Raw genomic sequence first — 22,635 nt, 5'->3', positions numbered from 1 at the left:
CTCGGTGATAAATCTCCCGTCGAATTTGCATCAGAGTTTATGGGTTGACTAAATGGAGCCTGGTTATGGTATGGGACCGTGAAAGCCGTGGGAGAGATTAATTGAATTCAAGTGAACGTGCGACTGCTGAACTTGAGCGGTACGCGTGTGTCGCCAGCTAGCCGAGCCAAGCGGCATTGTCCACTTGCACACTGTACCGTCGTTCACGGTGCTCTGTGGCGCTTTGTTGGCAGGTGGGTGGAGTGTGGGGGGATGGTGGGGTGGGTGTGGTGGGTGGTGTGGGTGGGTGGGTGTGGGTGTGGGTGGGTGTGGGTGGGTGGGTGTGTGTGGGTGTGTGTGGGTGGGTGGGTTTGGGTGGGTGTGGGTGGGTTTGGGTGGGTGTGTGTGGGTGGGTGTGGGTGGGTGTGGGTGGGTGGGTGGAGGCAACGGGCAGCAGACCAAGACGGCAGCGCCCTGCACTGTCCCTCGCAAACTCTCGTTGCCACAGGAACAGCGTGCAAAGCTGCGTGTGTGTGTGTGGCTGATGCGTGAAATGTGGACCCCTCTAATGGAACATCTGCGCCGATTTGAAAATTCAGGCTGGCATGCCTACGATCTATCCTGGGTTTAACCAGGCTGGATTGTGTGAGGAGCTCACAAATCCTTGAAAGATCTGGACACATTCCCATCAGTGAGCTCCGGCAGGCAAAGCTGCGTTGGCTTGGTCATGTAGCCCGCATGCCCAAGCAGCTAGTGTTTGGCCGCATAGAGGGGGTTAAATGGGCATGACATGGGCTGGAGAAGAGGTGGACTAATGCGGTACGGGAGGATGTGGAGCTAAATGGACTTGCTGACGACTTGGACCAGCGTTGTCAAGATCGGCCTCTATGGAGGAAGTTTGTGAAGGACGCTACTGGGCAGTTGGAGCTAGTGGACTTCCAGCAACAGCGGAGGGCAGAGGAGCGATGCTCACAACAACGAGTGGAGTGCCGGGCAGATAAAATATAGCACGTTGGTACAGCTGGTGCATCTACCAATCATCTCAGTCGGCCAACCCATGGCACCTGGATCTGTCCTAAGACCTTTCAGCGAGCCTTCCACGTGGCCTCAAAGTGTGCCTGGCCTGGCACAGGCGCCGTGGTGACGTCACTTGGTAGCGAATGGTGGATATTGGATGGTTTCTCCCCCTCCGAGTGTTCACTCAAAGAATATTCAATGAGAAAGATGGCAATCAAGAGTGCTGTCCCAATGAAATTCCAAGTTTTTTTTACAATATGCAACAATACGAGTGCTCTTGACTTGCCCAGGTTAAAGGTTCAATGAGTCTGACTTTCTTTTTGCAATTCGAAGACTTTTTAAACAGAGTCTTGCATTGGGGATGTTTGGACAATTCTATTTGTGGGTTTTCTTTTGCATGTCGGGGGGAAACCTAATTGCCCAGAGAAATGCCACTCGTGACGAGTGGCTAACGCTCGGTTCTCCTCGAAGAGACATTCAAGAATCCATTGCTGCATTTCTATCTCCTCCTGGGTCATCTTACATCCCAAAGCTTGAAATGTTTATATTCCCAGGCAGTCTCAACCAAGTACTAGCCAGGCTCAAGCCTGCTTGGCTGCTAAGATCTGAGAAGGTTAGGTGCATTATTAATGTGATTTAGTCTTATCCCTGATATATATTTGTTCAGTTTATTTATTTAATTTGTGTAAGTGCACAAAGCAACAGCTTAATGGCTGGAGTCCCTGATCGTTATCGATACATTCTGGTTTGATTGTAACATTACATGGTAGTATTATGTTTCTTTAATAATGGCATTACGTTTACTGTTTGCTATCATGATTGTTATTTATTATTATATTTTGTTACCCATAAAAATCACACCAAGTCTGACGACTCTTGTTTTAGGAGGGTCTCTTGCCAAGTGTTCACATTTAGGCTGTGATGCTCACCATGTATATTCCAGCTGAGTAATTTAAAATAACATAAAGAACATCGTTTTTTTTACATATAATTATTGGTGCATTAAATAAGTAGATTGTAATAGTCTTACGAGTGGGCACCACCAAGTGTGAGTGCATGAGTGGGTAGTGATAGAAACAGCAGGGCATGAGCCAAATCCTGGGCTCTGTGGCTGCCACAGTCCGGGTCTGTTTTCACATTTGTCTCTTCATGAGCAGCTGCTTGAGAAAGATACAGCTGTCTTATCCTGAGTCAGAGGTAGAAACTGTGCACAGTGTAAGCTATGCGCGCTAATGCTTAGCGTTGGTTAATGCGAGAACGCCTTTACCATTATTCAGCACTAAATAAAGAATTAGGTTACGAGCTCTTCTATTGCCTTGTGTGTTTTCTCTCGAGTTTAGAACTCATTGCCCTGGTGTAGCACCTGGCGTTGGTTGTGTGACAGCAGGGCTGTTTCATGAGGTGCGCGGACCAACTGCCAGACATTCCGCATGCTCAGTGTTACCAGCTGCTCGGGGATAAATGCCGAAGACGTTTTAATGTGTGGAGTGGCTTCAGAGTGTTATTGGTAAATGAAGTGTGGCATTCCTTGAATTTCCCAATGCACGACGGCATATTGTATTCACGGCACACTTCATCCTCCAGCTTGGCGAGAACTGTAATGGGCGCAGGGTGGTCATTGAGACGCTTTGGTTTAATATTCCAAATTAATGTTCAAAGTGTGTTTTCAAGCAGTGCGTAGTGAATATATGGATGAAATATATGGACACTCACACAGAGAATAGGGCCGAGGCTGAAAATGGGCAAGGAAGAAGCGTGGAGAGATATACATGTTGGGAATGGCATTGAGACGAAAAACACTTGGATCGGAGAACAAACACAAATTAGAGGCATATCTTGACTGGTAAGGAAAATTAGTTGGTTTAGGTGATACACGACAAGAAATGTTGGTAACTGATGGACGAGACTGGTGATAGAATATCAGCCAAAGGAGGGAGCTTGCCCAGGAGTTACAACCGTGACAAAGCTGGAGTGATGAGATCTGCTTTGATGCCGGAGCCAGATGATTTATGCCATTGCAAGATCATGAAACACCATGAGGGATGATGTCTATGTAAGGAGAGCTTCAGCAGCGGATAGATCATTGGAGATTTTAATGATTAGTATAATGTAGATACATGCACTGATAGCTTGGAATGTTGATGACATTTCTGCATTGAAATCATTTGTTTTATGCCAGGCATGCTAAGCATTTCAAAGTGACTTACATTTCTATAATCAGTGGGGGGAGCTTAAAATGAGGATTTCAAACTGCCAGCTGTCACTGCTGTTTACTCTGATGCAAGACACGTTGACCTAAAATGACTCGTGCAGTCCACACTTTAGACTGAAACCTGCTCACATTTTAAGCCATCGCCATACAGTTTCGTATTCGACATTATGTAAATGTTTTTAACTTGACTAAAAGTACAATTTGGCTTGATGAAAATGCTTCTGGCACGAGTGATGGAGATGGGTAGCATGGCTCAGGCAGCCATGTGTTCACGTGGGCCCTCTCATTGGGGCCGGCTTACCGGTGTGGCACAGGCAGCAGCCTACTGGTCACCCAGGCACTCTCTTTCCCCAGAACAGCCCAGTGTTGAGCCACACAGACGGCTCCCAGAGCCCTGCACGTCTGCACAGTGAAGCACATAGTGGCGGAAGCATATTGCTTACTCACTGATGATAGTTTTGTTCCATTGTCAGATTTAAATTTTCTCTTTGTTTATAACTTTGGAATTTATTATCATGGAGACAGTTTTATGAATTTAAACGTGAAATTTTAGGCACATTTACTTCCTATTTGTCTTGTGCAGTGTCCTAGAAAGGCAGAACATTTTTTTGATAAACAAAACGTATACAGGAATTCTTGGTGTGTGCTGGAACCTGTGGGGACAAAGGAAGGAGCTACTGGAGCTTTATTGCAACCTTCCCACTGCTAGAATGTGATTGTGTGGGAGGCGATGGTGTGTGAATACTTGAATATTGACCTGTGACCATGGGAAAGGGGAGTGTGTGGTGGAGCTGTAGTTATATATGTGGGGAGCGGTAGTGTAACGGTTAGCGAGCTGCGCTACGAACCCAGCTCCAGGGTTCGATTCTCCCTCAGCACCAGCGGCGATTATTTGAACCGGTCCTAGGTCGACTCGGCCTCAAATGAGTACCTGGTGTGATGTGCAAACATCGCCACTCGGGAGACAAAGGCGGCCAGGCGTGGTGTTGGCCATCCGCCCCCTCGTGTGCTGTGCCGGTCTTCATAGGTGCTCGCTAACATCACTTTCCCCATATTCTTAGGTTTTTTCGGTAAAGTCACGTAGGTAAAACATCAAAATTAATAAAAATCACGACGTTTCGGAGGCAACACAAGTCTCCGTCACAGCCGGATTAGCTGCATCAAGTGATGCAGCTAATCTGATGATGGAGACTTGTGTTGCCTCCGAAACGTCGTGATTTTTTTTATTAATTTTGATGTTTTACCTACGTGACTTTACCGAAAAAACCTAAGAATATGAATCCTTGCAGTCACGAAAGCTTCAAATCTAGAATCACTTTTCCCAACAGTCTGTTGAGGCTATACAGGGGGTGTTTGTTTTTAATTTTATATTTGAGCAGCAGCAGCAGCCAACAAAGTAAACCATTAATGAGGAAGATGAACTGATTAAAAAACACAGCTGTTTTGAGACTGCATCCCCCACAAAGTAATCAAATTTAATCCTAACAATCGATTTGTGTGTTGTGCCAGGAGTCAGGAGTGGTTTGGAGGTGGTTGACATTTCATCTGTGTGTTCTTTTGTGGTGGCTCTTTAATGCTGTCCATAGTTTATTTCATCTGGTCCAGGAGCTTTCTCTTTTTTATACTTCTGAAGAGCAGTGCTTGCTTATTCACACGTGACATCTGGAACCTTTTCTTCACTTGACAAATTATTCGATTCCTGAGATAAATATTTTCGTGATTAAGATCTGCATAAAATACCTCAAGTGGTTTTAAGATTCTGTTTCATGCGTTATGGTTCAACGTTGCTTTTTAAGGGCTACCATTTGTGAATCGGCAGTCATTAACATCCTTTATGCTGTTTCCATGCTCCCATGAAAACAATGGAAATAAAATGCAGGAAATGATTGAAGAGCTGAACAAAGAAGGCAGCAAAGTGGAGCTAAAGATAAATATGGGCAAAACAAAAGTTGAGTACAATACGTTCACAAAACAAAATAAAATGTGTTTGAAGGACACATGGAAAACACAACAGAGATTGTATACCTTTGGCAATCATTGATCGAAATTCATTCATTAATAGTGGGAGTGAGAACTGGTTATGGAGTGCTTTTGGAAAACTGCACTGGATTATAATTATCAAAAGCAACTTACTAATGTGCCTAAAGTAGAACGTTTTCAAGGAGTGCATATTACTTGCCCAACATGAATGGAAAACGTGAACACTGATGAAGAAAATGGAACAATCTAAAAATGATTGGAAGAGATATAAAGAGGTTCCCACTTGGATTTACACTGATAGACAGAAAGCAGGAACACATGGATCGGAGCACAAACACAAGTTGCAGCCATCACTGACGTTACGTAGATGGGGAGTGGGCAGGGCACGTCATTGGAATAGTACTGGTAGGAACCCACTGGTTCCACCAGCCCACAGGGGATTATTGTGTCCATCCGTCGTGCAGGGAGGGGCTGGGTGGGGAGGGGCTGGGTGGGGAGGGGCTGGGTGGGGAGGGGCTGGGTGGGGGGTGGGAGGGGTGGGGCTGGGTGGGGAGGGGCTGGTCACCCCGTGGTGCCCTTATAAAACTCAACGTTTAACCTATTCACGCCGGCTTGTGCCCGCCCTCACAGTCGGGCATATTTGCGGAATACACCACGCCGCCGTTGACCCTGGCCATTGACCGAGCAACCCAACGTTCCTACCAGCTCCCTCCGCAGGAATGTGTTTAATGGCTGATGGACAAGTGTGGTTCTGAAATGGCACCCAAAGGCAGGAACACATTTCAGAGAAAACACGCCAAGGAGATGGGAGGGATGAGATCAGCTCATGTGCAGGTGGAAGTTGGATTGTGACATTGCAGCACCTGAGGGTGATGAGATGGGGAGGCCTTCATCCAGCAGTGATAACTGTGGTAGTTGGTGCAGTGCTATGCAGTCCCTGCAACCTATTTCATGAGCTCGACACGTGCGCCATTCGCAGTTTGAATCACTACCTTGCATGGCCTCCTAGTTTGACTGAGCGAGCTTAAAGTGGTGCCGTCTCGGCAACACGTAGAGAAGACCGGCAACTGAGAATGCTGCTGGCTACACCACCCTGTTCCATTTCCATATAAGGCTTAATAGTTGCTCACGAACAAAATTAGCCAAATAATTTAACCTGGCTAAAAATGGGGGTGTCCAAAAAGTGCATCCAAAAATGCACTATAGTGTTACTGTATGTGTAGCATGAATGTACTGTACTTGAATTGTCGGCACAACTGCTGCAAGTGACCACCACTTTATAAAGAAGGACCTTGAGTTCGGTGTAATAGTGAACGATATCGTGATGGGCACCAGGGTGCTGTGATGCTGAATGAACTTGCAATACAGACCTTGGAAATGAGCAGCATTTGTATTCTGGCCTAGTCTCATAAATAGGTTAAAGAAATGCATTATCACTGTCGTATGTGTAAGCGTAATTTACCTTCCCAGAATTCCTAAAGTTGACCTCGCTGTAATTGATAGTGACAAAGAGTGTTGTGCGCTTTCTAAAAGCAGTCGGTCAGAGGTAATCTAATCTGCCCAAGAACACATTCCACTAAAACCAGTTTTTTCTCATTATTTCACCAGAGATAAATGGCACGGTAAAGAACGCTACATTTAATAGATCATTTTGCTTAATGCCATGGTCAGAATCGGATAAATCTTTATTTAGACCGGGGGAATCCGATGAGCGATGAAGCTCTTTTTCACAAATATCCAGTAGATTCACACCGATGGTAAATCGGTGTGCCTTTTACATCCCTTTTTCATGCATTTCACTAGTTACATGACATAGTGTTGTGTTCGTTAAGCTATCGTTGAATCGTCTTGCCAAATTAGTTGACCAGGGCCACACGGAGCACCAACCCTAAGTGAATCACAAGCGAGATCCTCTCTTGTGTATGAGCGGATGTCACTTTCAGGAAATGTGAGTTGGGCACTGGTCCAGCTTGTGACTGCTTTTCTCCAGGGAGTGATGACACATTCCCTAGCCGGCTGGGGCCGTGAGCTATTGCAGCCCCCAGGTTGGTGGGTGCTCAGGGGCCATCTGCGGGGGACGAATTCGTTTGGACAGTACCAGGCATTACCTTTGTTGGGCAGAGCATGGACACGGCAATATTGAGTTGCACATTGTATTCACAATTATATACGTGTTTTTTTTTATATATATAGCAGCTGCACTGCTCTCAAGCTGCTGCAGTGAAAATAAGATTTGTCACACTACGTATGTATGTTGAACATCTTTGTGTAGCCCACCGAACTATTCGGAGGTGCATGGACATTCCTCGATAGATATGTTTTACGTATACAGGATTGTGTCCTCCATTTCATTGTGCAGAAGGAAGTAACCTCACAATATTCGGGCTCGCAATGATTGGTTATTTCATTGCTGTTGGTGACATATGGAATTTCCCTTGCCATTCAGGAATGTGTACAAAAACATTACACATCTCTTGGTTCGTCACCTGAAGTGTAAAGTGACATTGATGTAACCTTACCGAACTGTCTCAAGGTTTCGAAAGCTGATCATTAATTTCAAAAATAGTGTGCTGACAAGCCAGATCATGTTATTCTGCTTCTTCACGTGGTTGATGTTGATGGAGAGCAACAACTATCATCTTTACATTGAGGTGGTTGAACCAGATTATTGCGTCGGGGGTAGTGGAGCGGTGCTTGGTTGTGATTATACCGTCTCGTTATTTATGCACCGGGCATTGAGTCGTTTAGATGTCCCATGGTCTGTACTGCGTGACCACAATCGTACACCGGAGAGGTTTTAAATTTCAGTTGCGGTTTAGGGTTGTGCCCATGAGCTTCCAGGAAGGACCAAGCCAGGGATCTTTTGCATTGGGTGATCTTTTCAAGAACTTCTCATGAATAATAATAATATTCTATCACTGTTTAAAACGGTGTTGTTTTAAGATAGATTATTTCTGTCGGAGACAAATCAAAGATGTTCTCCCCAGCATCAGTCATCCAAAGACTGTGAGATGTTAAATGATGCTGAGCCTGCTTGCCTCATTAAGAGTGACTGATCAATGAGTGGGGATGTGTGAGTGTGTACAAGCTGCAGGGGCTTACCCATTCAATAAAATTAGCATTATGATCCAACAAATCCCACTTTTAAAATATTCACAAAGATTGTAATCCCTTCATTGCTATGCTTGTGTGGGTTCCAGATAGAACCGCCTACCTTATGTAATTTATTGACACGCAGACCGAGAGTATATATATATTTTAAAGGGCATTCGGACTTCCGTTATGTTCATCAATAGTATACATTTATTACTGATAATTATGCTTGTTTACCCAGAAGAGCCTCCATTGAGGCTCAATACTCATTTTCAGGAGGGTCCTGCCAAGCATTTGGCAGGAGTAGCCGAAGTTGCTACATGTAATGCCAATTCACTAATTTACAGGTAATTTATCATCATTGGGATGTTTAAACCAATATCAGTTGCATTGTACGTTTTTTGGATTTCTATGGGAGTAAACTTGGGGAACCTGGAGGAAACCCATGCAGAAGGGGGGGGGGATATACAAACTCCATGCAGAAAGGTGCCCGAGTCGGGAATTGTACCGAGGCTCTTCTTGCCGTGATGCACAAGCGTTACCACCGTGCCACCCTTCCACCCTTGATGATGATGCTGGTGATGCCATAAGATGCTAAGTTTTGTTGTGAACGTAGGGGGAAAACAGGAAATGGCACTTTCGCTCTCATTCCCGTCCACACATTTCTTATTTAAGTGGATTGAAAAGCAGCAAACCAATATAGATTGCTTTCCACCAATGTTCAAAGACGCTTATGCAATTTGCAAACAGCACTAAGATTTCAATCTTGATTTTTTATTTCGCAGAAGAAAAGTTAAAACGTTGTGTTCTTTGAAGGGAAAGCCAAATCAGTTTTTTAAACTGCATTTGTGCACTTACGTATGTTTTTGTCCCTAAAACCTATTACTGCTGGAAATGTAGCAAAATGGAAAGTTAGCGTTCCATTACATGTCCAGCCTTACCTTATTTGGTGGCATGAATGTACAGTGTTGTGGAGTTACACTGGCCCCTATTGATGCGTGTTCTGTGCTTACAAGGCTAATCGCTAGCATGAGCACTGCGCTGAAAGAGCGAAGGAATTTTTTTTCACGTAAAGTCCTTGACTTGTTTAAAATTGCTGTTAGGGATAACTCATTATTGCAGTGTACGGAGGGCATCTCCCACGCTGCGTGGGTCGTGGGGATTATTTGACCACACTTTATCACACTAGTCAGTGTTGGTTGGTCAAGACAGGGAGCAGAGACGCGAGAGCATAGAAGTACAATACAATAAAAACATATATATTGCTCTTCTGGCTTCTACTGCCCACTGTACTGTAATACTTTCCTGTACTCTTTGACTATAAGACCGTCCCTTTTTAACAAAGAAATTTGTGATGTTTTCCGGATACTGTATACATTATAAACCTTGCCCCTGGTATCATAGCAGATACGATTTCTACTGTCCCGCTGAAGCGTGTTTTTATGTTCGTGCCAGTTCCGTTAGTCATTTCAATGTACTGGCTAACTTCATTGGATAGTGGCCACCTGTTATTTTTTTCTCCTTTTCAGTGTGGCATGCTGGAATGTTTTCCTCTTTTGTGCCCAGGCTTTAAGGAGTCTTCACCCTAACCTTTAGAAGAACATTCCACAGAGCACTTCAGCCACTACAGATTCATGGTCACTAAAAATGTCATTGTTTCAAAATGAAGCTTTAGTATTTGAAGTCAGAAAATGTATTACGCTTGCGTCCCAGGTTCCATTTGTTTATTGTATTGGAAGGTAAACGCCCTGACATGGGCCTTCCCTCCATGCGGGAATCGGCTTCAGTGTTTGACAGTGCACAAAGGGGTTTACTGCAACCACCCTTTTCTGATCTTCCTTTAGCTCTCGTTTCGAGTAATGCATGAAGCTCATGGCCGAAAAGGTGTGGCCAATGATAACAAAACGGAAACATGTGGCTGGCAGATTGGCACACGAAAGCAACACAAATATTATCTACCTCCAGATTCCTGCTTCACGTTGCTTTAAAGAATGATGTTGCAAAATTTGGAGTTATCGAATATTCAAAGGAAGGATAAAATATGTACAGGTCGATATGGAACATTCCACGCGTCTACTTGTGGCTGTTTCATGACAAAGAGAATGTAATCGGCGATTGTAAGATAACCCATGGAATACCAGAGACAAACCCACTATGTTGTAAGCTGTGAAAAGATGAGTTTGATTCTAAAGTGCTCTTAAGACAGATCAATCGCATCACTGTGACTCGTTCACAAGTGTATGTGTCGAAACTGCAGTACCAGCTTCGTTTTTAGTTTTTTGGGAATTGTAAGATGATAACAAAAATACGTATGTTCTCATGAAGCAGTATTTGATTACATTAATGGAGGTAAAGCTTTCCCAGCGGTAACCCACGCAATGTATTTATTTATAATTCATGATGAGCTGTGGTTGAGTTAAAAAAAACTGTTGTTATGTTATTGTTCCTTTTGGACACAACGCTCCGTACAAATAGAGCAGACGCGGCGATCCGGTTGGCCTCACAGGTCCCACGCTCTCCGTGCGGGAACCTTCTTAAAGGGGGAGCCCTGCTTCCCACAGTCTCCCTGCACGGATTTTCTCAGGCCTGTGCCAAGTGTCTCAAAGGATTGATGATCCCAGTGGGATGGAGGGAATGTTTTATTGCGGTGCAGTTAAAATTATTGGTGATGAATAATGTCCTCTTAGCATATAGGTTCTCTACTGCGTTATGATCCCAGACTAAAATTCCATTCTGCCCGCTATATCGTTCATACATTTCTTACTGTGGTGTGCAGGGGCTTTCTCGTCCGTTGCAAATGCTCACGTGTGCAGTGTATCTAATCATCCCTAGCTTTTCTCAGCCTTGTCCCCTTCAATTAGATGTTCATGGGGCATGCCTGCACGTAAAGTAAGTTGTATTTTCATTGTCACCCACTATGTCCTGTGCATTATCGGCTGTGAATCTTCTCTGGTCACACGTCGCACATGTTCTGTATGTTCTTTGTCCATTGAGAAGTGTGTAGCTGGGGGGGGGGGGGAAACTTAATATTTTCCCGGCATTTCATCTACCATTAGGGTACTGTAAATGTTCATGAGGATACTATATAAGAATTATTTTTGGTTCTTTCGATAAAGTCACGTAGAAGGGAAATAATACAATAGTAAAAATAAAACAATAAAATAAAAATTCTCATGACGTTTCGGCCACAACACAAGCAGCCGCCCTGAGGTGAAGAAACAGCTGTCGGAAAGACAGCGTCCCAATGTTGAGAAACAAAGCTGTCAGAAAGACAGCGTCCCAATGTTGATGACGGCTGCTTGTGTTGTGGCCGAAACGTCGTGAGAATTTTTATTTTATTATTTCCCTTCTACGTGACTTTACCGAAAGAACCAAGAAGATGAATCCCTGCAGTCACGAAAGCTTTAAATCGAAATATATAAGAATTATTTATTTTATATAAGCCATAAATAAAATATTGGTATCCTTGAAGGCAAGATGTTTATAGTAGACGTGGTAACATAATTGGTGCCTCAACAGCAACAGTTCGGTCTGGCTAATTGGATCTTGAGCAGTAAATAATTATAATTTTCTAGGGGGAATTACAGCAGCCACCACAGCTGGGATACGTTGGCCATGTGGTCCTAACGAAATGTCCCCAGATACCAGCGCCTACCCTTCCCACAGCGTCACTGCCTACACACCACCGCTGCCCTCACAGTAACACTACATGTCTAGGAGTGGTATTTATTATGCTGTATTCATCGGTTAGTACTTTCCCACTAAAATCAGCATGGGGAAATGCTAATCTCAAGTTTATCACCCTGAATTAATGGTGGAAATGCTATATGATATACTTCACAGAAATACCAGTAATGACTTCCCACAGAGCAGAAATGGAGTGATGGTCCGTGCAGAAGCGAGAGACGCATTGTGGCATGAGGGACGACATCAGAAAGGAAAGACCACCATCCAGCAGTGGATAGATCATGGCTGATGATATAAGAACGGGAGACAGCAGAGCCTCACCATTCTGGCGAATTGCCCGATGATGCTGGATGCAATTACCAGCGAAACGTCGTACTCAAAAATTGTAAATGTTGTGGTTTCACGGTTCAACACACCGGTGGGCTAAAGCAGTGAACTATTTGTCTTTTGTCAACGTGACACTTTTTTACTGATTGGCCGTGTCGGGTGGTGGAGGGTTACGACACATTTATAAATAACGCGATCTAAACCCAAAAACGTTGATTATGAATAATATTGGTCGCGAAAGCCTACGTGTTAAACTGATGATGATATTGGTGACTGTGTAGTGCAGATTTGTACTATGCCTTTTAAGTTCAAATTTTGACCGCTCTGTGATCGGGATTTGAACTTACAATTATCCGCTTTAGCGAGTCACACGCTCTAACCAAAACCCCCCTCAGCCAGCGATAAAATTGGAGCATTACAAACATAACAAAAACAAACTTAAACTTACTCGCACATTAAGTCTGACTTTGTCAAGATTTATTTTATTCTCTACAGGAAGTACCATGCAGAATAACAAAGGTGTTGTTATATGGGAACATTGCATTGGCTTTTTTTGTTAAACAAAATGGTTATGAATTTTAAACTTAACTTTTGCTTGGTAGGATAATTGACCTGTCCTGTGGCCATATATGGCATTATTAAAATCGGGCAGTAATACAGTAACTCTATCATATCGAGATCAAAGTATAGAATAACAACGACATTGCCGGTTATATAAGGAATGGTTCAAGAGTGTATGATATAGAAGGTTTTATTCAAAGTTAGTTGGTCTGTTTATATATTTGAAGGTATGTAAGGTCTTGTAACGGATGCCCGTAATGCCCTTTTGAAGCCTTACTTTCTCCAGATCAGAGACCAAGGCCAAACAAAGAACACGTGCGTTAATCTTTTCAAGACAGGAGTCTAGTGAAGTACATCTTGTTTTGTGTATCGGTCGCATAGTTTGTTGATATCAAAGGGGAGCATCCGTGAGAGGCGTGCTTGCCTTGGTCTCGCGCGTTGAGCCGATTTGTGGGCCGGCTTGAGTCGACCAGCTGAGATCTGTAGATTCTGGGGTGCAGGTGCCTCAACATCCCTGCACTAAGCCAGGGGTAACCTGATAGGGAGAGGGGTGGTATCTGACAACTAGTTTTCCTGCCTCACTCGGGGAATCCACTGCTACAAAATGTGCATGCTGGCTATATGCCGTTCATCCCGCCCCTGACTGGGATGTCCAGTGTGTGCCTTGTGAAATCGTCATTTTGAAGAAGCGCCCAATGCGGGGAGGTGTGCGCGCATGATCCACGAGGTGGAATTCTTCCGTGCAAAGGTGATTGTGCAAATAAAACACGTTTTTGGATATTGGTGCGCTAAGAATAAATGGATGTCCGTGTGCGTGCTCGATCATAGTGTGTAGGCGTTTGGGTAATTGAACCTATACATTTTAAGCAATTCAGAGACTCGATGCAGCAGCACTGAAGAAGGTTATTAGCGTGTCTAGACCGTGCGATCTCCCTGCACGAAGTGACGCTTTCCCTCCCATCATAAATTCGAGCTTTGTGCTCCTATGAGCAGCACAGCAGCGCCTGCTGTGTGGGTTTTGCTACTGAAGTGTGTTGGAGGGGGGGGGGTCACTGGAAGGGATTTTCACCACAATAGACCTTGTTTTCCACGCTAGCACTGTATAGTCAATACAAGCAGAGGCCAGCCACTGTGCCCCTGCTTCAAGGCTCTCAGCATTCTCTAGATGATTTACAAAGCACTGTACTGAGCATATGATTCATGACTTTGAATTCATCTCACTGATGAAATGTTCATTTGATAGCCATCCCGTGTCGATACTATATGGGTCCTCTTGCCTTTGTAAGGATCGCACACTTGATTAATTGTAAGTCGAGTGCTTATAATAATGAAAACTCGTTTCCTCATAAGACGTACCAAAAAAAAATCTAAAAGGCGCTGTGTCTCTGATGGTCGTGTGTAGCACGGGTGTGATTGCCGAGGACCCCTGGCGCAGGCATATGTGCTCTGGCTATGATCAATAGTGGCATGTTGGGTCACGTATTTCCATGATCCAGAGTAATCCTTTGGAATTATGGTCCGAGGAAATGGATAGCATGACTGGCTACTGCACACATATATACTTTCACATGAAGCAAATAAGTATGGATATATATATTGTAGGCCTTGTTTTGCGCTGGCCCTAGCACGTAGCTTTTATGATGCGAAGTAAGAATAATTTATTGGTTCTGGTTGTTATCGCTGTAGTTGGTGTTGTGCAGGATTAGGTAGTGAAAGGGACTGCTGCCTTGTGAAATAACCACTCCATGCCTTTCACAGAAGCTCCCGCTGCGTGCAGTGCTGCGCTGCTTGCAGTACCTAAAACTGCTTCCCGTCTTATCCGCCTGTGCTCAGAGTGGCCCAGGCGTACCAGAACCAGCGGCGTCTCGATGCCGAGGCCAAGACGCTGCAGGTGCAGGCGGCGCAGTTTGCCAAGCAGACGGTGCAGTGGCTGAACATGGTGGAGAATTTCAACCAAGCTCTCAAAGTATGCGCCGGACACACGAACACGCATCCTGTGACCCTTGACGCCGCGGGATACAGCTCAGGGAACTGTCGTTGCGCAATTGGGATTTAAATAATCCAGCCCTTTTGTGATTCATTTTACGTTTTAATATTCTTATCATTCAAAGATGCCGTTGTTGCATGAGGTCGCCTTCTTGGATTTTCTCCCTCCATGTACTTATATTCCATTGAGCCTGTCACGTCCCCGACACTATCCTCATATGTCGTTCTACCGCAACGTTCCATTCTCCCTGAACTCCTCGTGCCCAGCACTTGCATCTCCATAATCCTTTGATTTTGTTGACGTAATATATTTATTCTTGAATCAATGATTCCACCGGCACAATTATGACGAAATCTTATGTGTGCATAATTTATTATCTATTCATTTAAATTTAAATCCACTTGTGCATACCCGAAATTCTTGCATATTTTTAATATAGTAGTAGGTTTATCGTGGTATGAAACAACTGTAGTTATTCATAAACAGATTAAATAGCTATAGGCAACAAACATCCTCATTGGGTTAGGCTGGGCTCAAGTTATCTCTGGGCAAAAATATTCAAATTTGCCTGCCGAAGAGAAATGGCTGCTGTTCCCCGAGCTGAGTTATGACTGCATTTTCATTTAATTATCTGTCAATTGTTGGAACCTTTTCCAGCTGAATAAGCGGGCTTGGCATGTTTGCATTTGAATCTTTTTGGCTGCCAAGACGATTGCCATTTCAGGGCCCATGGAAAACCGCCGTGTGTTATACAATATCCACGTTAGCAATTGTGGTGCGAAGATGAGCTTTGTTTTTTTTTTCGCTTTAAAGCTTTCGCGACTGCAGGGATTCATCTTCTTGGTTCTTTCGGTAAAGTCCGAAAGAAACCAATAAGATGAGCTTTGTTGTGTAGTAGGCAGTTGTCATTTCATACCTGAGTAATTTTCATCGCTACATTGCTTGAATGTCAGTGGCATCATTCTTTCTCCTAGCCAAGGTTACTTGAATGGAACCAAAATTACATAGCTTTGTCTTCCACCTTGTTTTATGATTTACATTACTGATTGTTTATATTTTAAAATAAATAGTAATATTTTTTATCCACCACTATCGTAAATCGACAATGGTCTCTTTCCAAAATATACATCCTAACAGAATTCCCGATGCAAAACAATAATACTGGACGAGAGTAGAACGTTGGAGCTGAACGGTGAGCATGGTAAATCTCTGGCAGTGTGTTTCTGACGTATGTGCCTGACACTGCTGTGTGCCACCACAGGAGATTGGAGACGTGGAGAACTGGGCGAGGAGCATCGAGATGGACATGAGGACCATCGCCACCGCACTGGAGTACGCCTACAAGGGCTCAACTCCGGCCGTGCCGTAACCATTCATGTCATCGTAGGCTGATGCTAATCGTCAGGTGGTTCCTGGTCTGTTTATATATACTGGGCTGCTGCAGCACAGCCACGCATTGGATTGTAACGTCAAAGTACACTCGGTTACTTTTTTTGTACGATCTTATTTATTTACAACATCCGTGAGGTGAGGCTGGTGGTTATATAGTTGATACTGGAGATGTAATCAAGACAGCTAGTATAAATGCAATGCAATGATGCTCAATTGGCTGCTCCAAATCTGGCATGTATATCTAAATACTTGGAACAACTTGAAAAAACGTGGGCTCAGACACTTTATGAAAGGCCTGGTTGGCATGGCATTCCTTTTCCGAACATAAAATAAGTTTTGCCCGTTTGCTAATGCGGCTGATATCTTACATATAAGCACTTGGCTAAATTAAATTACGATTTGAGACTAGCATCTGTGTCGAAGTGATGCTTGCGGTAAAAAAGCTATGTTGTACATCCATCGGTGATATTGAGCTTTGCCACACCCTGGATAACCTCACAAATATATAAGGTCATTGATACAGCAGACCAATGTGTGTGACTGTCCTTCACATGTCTGTCAATTGCGACTCATAAATCTACTTCTAATTAGCTAAATGCCATGTGAACCTGCGGCAATATTACGCATGCCTGTAAAATGATTTCACGTTTGCTACGTGATTGTGACGTATGTGTAAATGCAGTCTTGATTTATGGTGCCATACGGAGTAGCTGCGTCTGGGCACTTGAGTGTTCTGTGCCACTTGAATTGTCAGTCTGCACAGTAGGCGCTAAGTCCCCACTACACACACGAGCCTGTGGCTGTGATGGTGTGAATCGGTAACATCATATGGGCTCAATTTCGTTTTAAAGCTTTCGTGACTGCAGGGATTCATATTCTTGGTTCTTTCGGTAAAGTCACGTAGAAGGAAAATAATACAATTTTAATAATTTTCTTGCAATCGAAACGTCGTGAGAATTTTATTGTTTTATTTTTCTTATTTTATTATTTCCCTTCTACGTGACTTTACCGAAAGAACCAAGAATATCATATGGGCTCTTTTCAACATCTCATGGTGCAGTGGATGCTTTTTTTGTAACATATGTACATTATTATAATTAAACATTACATTACAAATTGTGTCGTTGTTTGGTTGGTTATTCCATTAAAAAGCACACCAATGAAAGACGTGTGTGGTAAGATGAGCAGCAGCTAGAAGCTTACATCATCAGGAGGTGAAGAGGACAAGGCTGACAAGGGGCTCTGTTATGTACTCTCTTAATCAAACATTGCTGTCCTAATTGGCAGTAGATCAGAATTACACATTGTTGAACCTAGACACATACACTTGCAAATACAATCTAACGAGATATTTTATGGTATTAGGTGTATCATGCAATAGGTTTTTTGCTTGCAATATAAAATACGGTACAGTCATTTCCATGTTCTGTTAAGTGTTTTTCGGCGCATTTGGTTGACCTCAGGTTATGCTTGGGTAAATACACGGGGATTGTTAAATATTTACAGTACCCACCACGAAAGTAAACCCAGAATGGTCTGTACAAAATATAAAAGGCATTTTAAACCTTAACTTTTTAAACTTTTGTACCAAAAATACACACTTTTTTACCTACGCGTTGAGTAAGTGGCAAGTAATTCAACTGCCCTCTTTAAGTCGGGCATGGTGACACATGAGGATAGTTGCATGTTTGTCTTTTTGGCTGGTTCTGCTCAGTTGCCCCTGACCGAGCAAGCAGCCGTTAATTTTTAATCCCTTTAAATTGTTCTTCTGTGAAACCGTGCTTGACATGGATTACCTTTGCATTCCAGTCTTACGTAAGGTTTAAGTATCGTTGGGATTTTTTGAAAGTTTAAATCAACTAAATTATTCATTCCTCCGCCACGTGTCTTTTTTTTGTATTCGCTTGTGTCGGAAGCCAAGGTGGCCTTGTCCTGTGCGCGCACCTTTCGAACAAAAGAGGAAAGTTGCCGAAGGTCTTTTACGATCGACGTGGTGTGTTGTTGTTGTTGCTGCTGTTTGACGCCTACGTGTGTTGTTCTGCTTAAGTACGGCAGTTTATAGACGGGTTCCCGACGAGCTGGTGGAAAATGGAATGCCCTTTACCGGTGGTTGTCATGACAAGGACGCAACGCTGTGGCCTTCAGCTGCACAGAACTTTAAGCGGTCCCCACCTCGTCTCTCTCGACTCGCCTTGTACAGCGGTGCCGCAAGACTGCAGTTGCATCGAAGTCTGGATCACCGTCGGCATTTGCGTTTCTTTGTTACGTCACATTCTGCCCAACATTTGCGTTCAACGTTCATAACCTCAACGGAACTTTCTTTGTTCCTGCTGTTTTTTTTTACATTTCAACCGTTCCTACAGTCCTTCCGCATGAGTGACTCTGATTCGAGATTTTATCCCCCCCCCCCACCACTCACACCCCATCTCCCTACTACTCTCCATCTCATTGAAGAGACAGCTCAGCCCAAAGAGCTCACACAAGCCAGGCCAGGGATTACGGGCAGGAATTGCAGCCTGCCCAGGCTAGGGAAATCTTTCTTGCTCTTTTCCTCCAAGAAATGAAAAATTGCATTTAAAAATGTTGCTACAATATTTACAGCTAAGATACTTACCCCATAAATAAGAATCAGAATGGTTAAAAAATATATATATATAATCCTCATTTTGACATTTTATACTTTGCAGAGTGCACCATGTGACCGGATTTTTGTGAGTCACAGCGATGTGAATGCAACATTTGATAACCGTGTAGTTTATCAATTGTTACATGCGGTGTTAAGTCGCGCAGCGTTGATGTACATATTGTAATAAGCAACGTGGCGTAATAGTGGCGACTTAAGATTCATCGTGGGCTAGACCGCTCGGTGACCTTTGTTACGCGTGTTTTGTAAATATCTTCCATTGCCGTCTGTTGGGTTAAAACGCCACGTGTTTTTCGTAAAAAAGGATATCCTGCCTTTCATAGGCAGCACGACAGTCTTCCGAAACTGCTGTCGTGTCACGGGCAACGTCGCGTTTCTGATGCGAGTGGCTGGCGATTTGTTTTCAAGTTCATTGCATGTGAGCTGTGTAGGATTTACAGTGAGCATTGTTTAGACTCCCCCCCCCATTCCCGTAACATCACGTTTGCTAAAGCATCGTTATCGAGTAAATTGTTAACTTGCTGAGCTCGTACCGTGCGTGTTAATATTAGCCAGCGTTCAGATGTTGGCAAGAGTGCGTTACAAAGGGCGTAATTCCAGTCGTTTGTTTTACAAATAGCATCGAAGAAATAGTTGCTATAACACGGAGGCTGACGGTGTCAATTTGGCCTAAGTGCATTTTAATGTCACACACACACACCATGCACGGCAGCTATAGTCGAGCACTCACCGCAGCTCGCCATACACATTTTTTATGGGAATTTGCTACCCTATAGAAAGGCAAAATACGGTTGTAACTTCTTATTTTTTTATATTAGTCTCGTATAATTTCTACCCGTTTAGGCAACGACAAAATCCACGTGGCTTCCAGTCCAATTCTTTTTGACACTAATGGGTTGTGGTTTTACAAGGTCGTTATTGATGGGTTGCAGTATGCATACGTGAGCACGGGGTGTCAACAGGGCTCAACAGCAGAACATTCACGAGGACAACGCGCTGCACATCTCGACAGAAACAGCAGTGGGAGGACGGCATCGGGTATAAACCTGTCGGCCTGTGGAACAATGGGACCCATGAACTTCTGATAATTCGAATACGATGTGGCCAGGATTGCATCTGTGCGTCTCGTGTCAAATCTGGTCAACATGTGTCAAAATCTGGTAATGGAGGTTGCTCAAGGTTTTTTTTTAGTTCGTTGTCCTTTCCCCTGCACCTCCGATTAGCGCGGTTGGCTACGTACGATGCGAAAGAGGTTCAACATACATACAACCATTCATGCACCAGTTGTCTGTGCTAAGGTACATTTGTGGGTAATACCTCTCATACACATGTGTGCATAATGTAATGTGGCATTTGTATTATTTTAATCGGAGCAAGTTGACTAGATTTATTCGCTAATACTGTGTAACTTGAGCACATTTAGTGCACCGGCAGTGGGGACATTGTCTCAACAAAACAGCGTCCACACAAGATTAATTTCTTCTAGATTTGAAGCTTTCGTGACTGCAATGATTCATATTCTTAGGTTTTTTCGGTAAAGTCACGTAGGTAAAAATGTTAAATTAATAAAAGCAAATTAAAAATAAAATAAAAATCACGACGTTTTGGAGGCAACACAAGCTTCCGTCTTCAGGTGGAACCGTCACAGCACGATAGCTGTATCAAGTAAGATAAATTCCAGTAGCATCCTTATAAAACGAGCAAACGGCAAGTCGGTAGCTCAGTGGTGACGATGCAACGATGAGCGGCGGTTGATATCGAGAAATATCCTTGGCACTGCCAACGGCCTGGGGTTGTGTAGCCCGGGGTCTGAGCTGGGACCGGAGTGAGGGGGGAGCGACTCGCACGCAGCTGCGTGCATCCATTTGGCAGCCTTTGAACGTTGCGCCCAGCTTGCGAGGATGGCCAACAGCAGGTGCCATGCACATGTTTTCAGTGACAACATTTGAAAATTTGCAAGGGGGGAGTTGTGAGCTGTACCTTGATAAGCAACGTATTTTTTGGAGGGATTGTCAAAAAGGGGGAAGGGAGGGGGAGGGGTGTTTAATTGATAGAGAAACAATATTTTAGGAAATTCTACCGGATAAAATGTCGTCATACTTCTTACCAATGTGGTATAGCCTAATTTGCAATACTTTAGCAATTCTTATTTACACTCTTACCTTTTATGTTTTGTTGTTTGAAAAAAAAATGCTCACCCGTGCGAGCGCCTGGCTCTGCTTAAGAGAATTCCAAAGGGTTGAAGCAGCAGATAAATCTCATGGAACGGCAGACCAGGTCTCACTTTGAACTTGTAGCCAGATCAGTATGGTTTCACATCAAAAGCACCTGCATCTCCTGGAACACACTGTGCCACTGCTCTTCCACAGGGTCGCACTGCACCATGTGGAGTGGTGATGGAACCAAAATGTTACAGCGTTATAATTCACAGAGAACAACTTGCATGTGATGGCATCGGCATGCACAACAGTCGAATGCAATCCATGATTTTTGAATTCTGAATTTACCAATCCAAATTGTAATTTGAGTTTGTTAATTGCAAGTTTCTGCAAGCCACAATCGAGAACACATCCGAGCGGACCTCCGTGCATGAGATGGAGCAATGAAATCGGGTCGTGTGCAAGAACTAGATGGATTGTTGCATCACAAGACCATGAGAGGTGAGAATAGCTTGGCGAGGCCTTCATCCAGCAGTGGATGGATCGTTAAGAAAGATCAATAACAAGTTTCTGATATAAAGTATGAGTTTTAAATTTGTTTGAATTCGATCAATCGCAATTAATCTGCAGTACAGGGCGAATATAAGAATAAGTTGTGGTCTTTAGGTATTTAAATCTGTGCTGCAGAAAATTGTCTCATCCCTTTACAAATGTGCATTCCATATTTAATTCGGAGTCCAGGCCACAGACCATTGCTGGCTGGCACCTCAAGATGGGGGATTTTTGTCACACCCATTTACAAATTCCTGGTTTCCGCTGCATATTACTGGTAAGCCTTCAAAATTGAATTCGCAGAGGTGGCTGTCTGAAATAGTGATGTAGAGTCCACACACAGTCGCTGAGCCATATCACTTCTGGAATCTTGGGGCTTCAAGACTGGGTGCGTGGGAGTACAAAACAAAACAAAAATTCTCACATGCAGTGAGTTTGATGGTCGAGGTTTTGTGGACTCGAGGGACAGGTGCGGGTGTGGTCCCTTGTTTAGTGTTCAAGGAAGAGCTCAGCAGCAGCAGCGGCAGCATGATAATGCGAGTGTGGGAGACGAAGTACTTGGACAGACATAGGGGACAGCTGAAGTGATCGGGTCAGGAAGTAGTGGAAGTATAAATTAAAGCTCCAGCCATGGGCAGGGCAAGGTGTCGGCACAGCCACGAGATGCGAGGGTGCTGATAGGAAGTTTCATTGCAAATGAAAAATACGATGGGAGGAAATGAGCCGAGGGTCAAAGCAGACGTCAAGATCACAGCCAGTTTTAGCAAGTTTGAAGCGAGTGCGAGATTAACGATTTAAAGGCGGAGTCTTTGCAGAAGATATATTTATTACCAAGTTGGGAATGTTTAGTTTTAGGGTTGTTAAGTTAGGAACCGGTACCCCTCACACTGTATTGACACATGACTAACTTTCATTACATGATTTCATAAGACACACTTGTTAGAGTTCGCCAATATTGGCCATCACGAAGGATTATTACTCTGCAACCTTGGCACGTGGATGTCGTTTCCGTATGAACTATGGCGCGATGTGTAGCCAGTTATTA

At 43.8% G+C, this 22,635-nt stretch overlaps 1 protein-coding gene across 1 annotated transcript in view; it reads left to right on the top strand.

The window, feature by feature from the left end:
* BLOC1S1 (biogenesis of lysosomal organelles complex 1 subunit 1) overlaps window positions 1–17,337 on the top strand; it is a 28,168-nt gene extending 10,831 nt beyond the window's left edge. The window contains exons 3-4 of the mRNA XM_078866967.1: window positions 14,690–14,822; window positions 16,105–17,337. Coding sequence (XP_078723093.1) covers window positions 14,690–14,822; window positions 16,105–16,212 — 241 coding nt within the window. The 3' untranslated portion in view covers window positions 16,213–17,337. The remainder of the gene's footprint in view (window positions 1–14,689; window positions 14,823–16,104) is intronic.
* The last annotated feature ends 5,298 nt before the right edge of the window (window positions 17,338–22,635 follow it).

Source organism: Lampetra fluviatilis, chromosome 2, assembly GCF_964198595.1.
Source record: "Lampetra fluviatilis chromosome 2, kcLamFluv1.1, whole genome shotgun sequence".
Classification (NCBI taxonomy): Eukaryota; Metazoa; Chordata; class Hyperoartia; order Petromyzontiformes; family Petromyzontidae; genus Lampetra; species Lampetra fluviatilis.
This window is presented reverse-complemented; position numbering and strand designations above follow the sequence as displayed.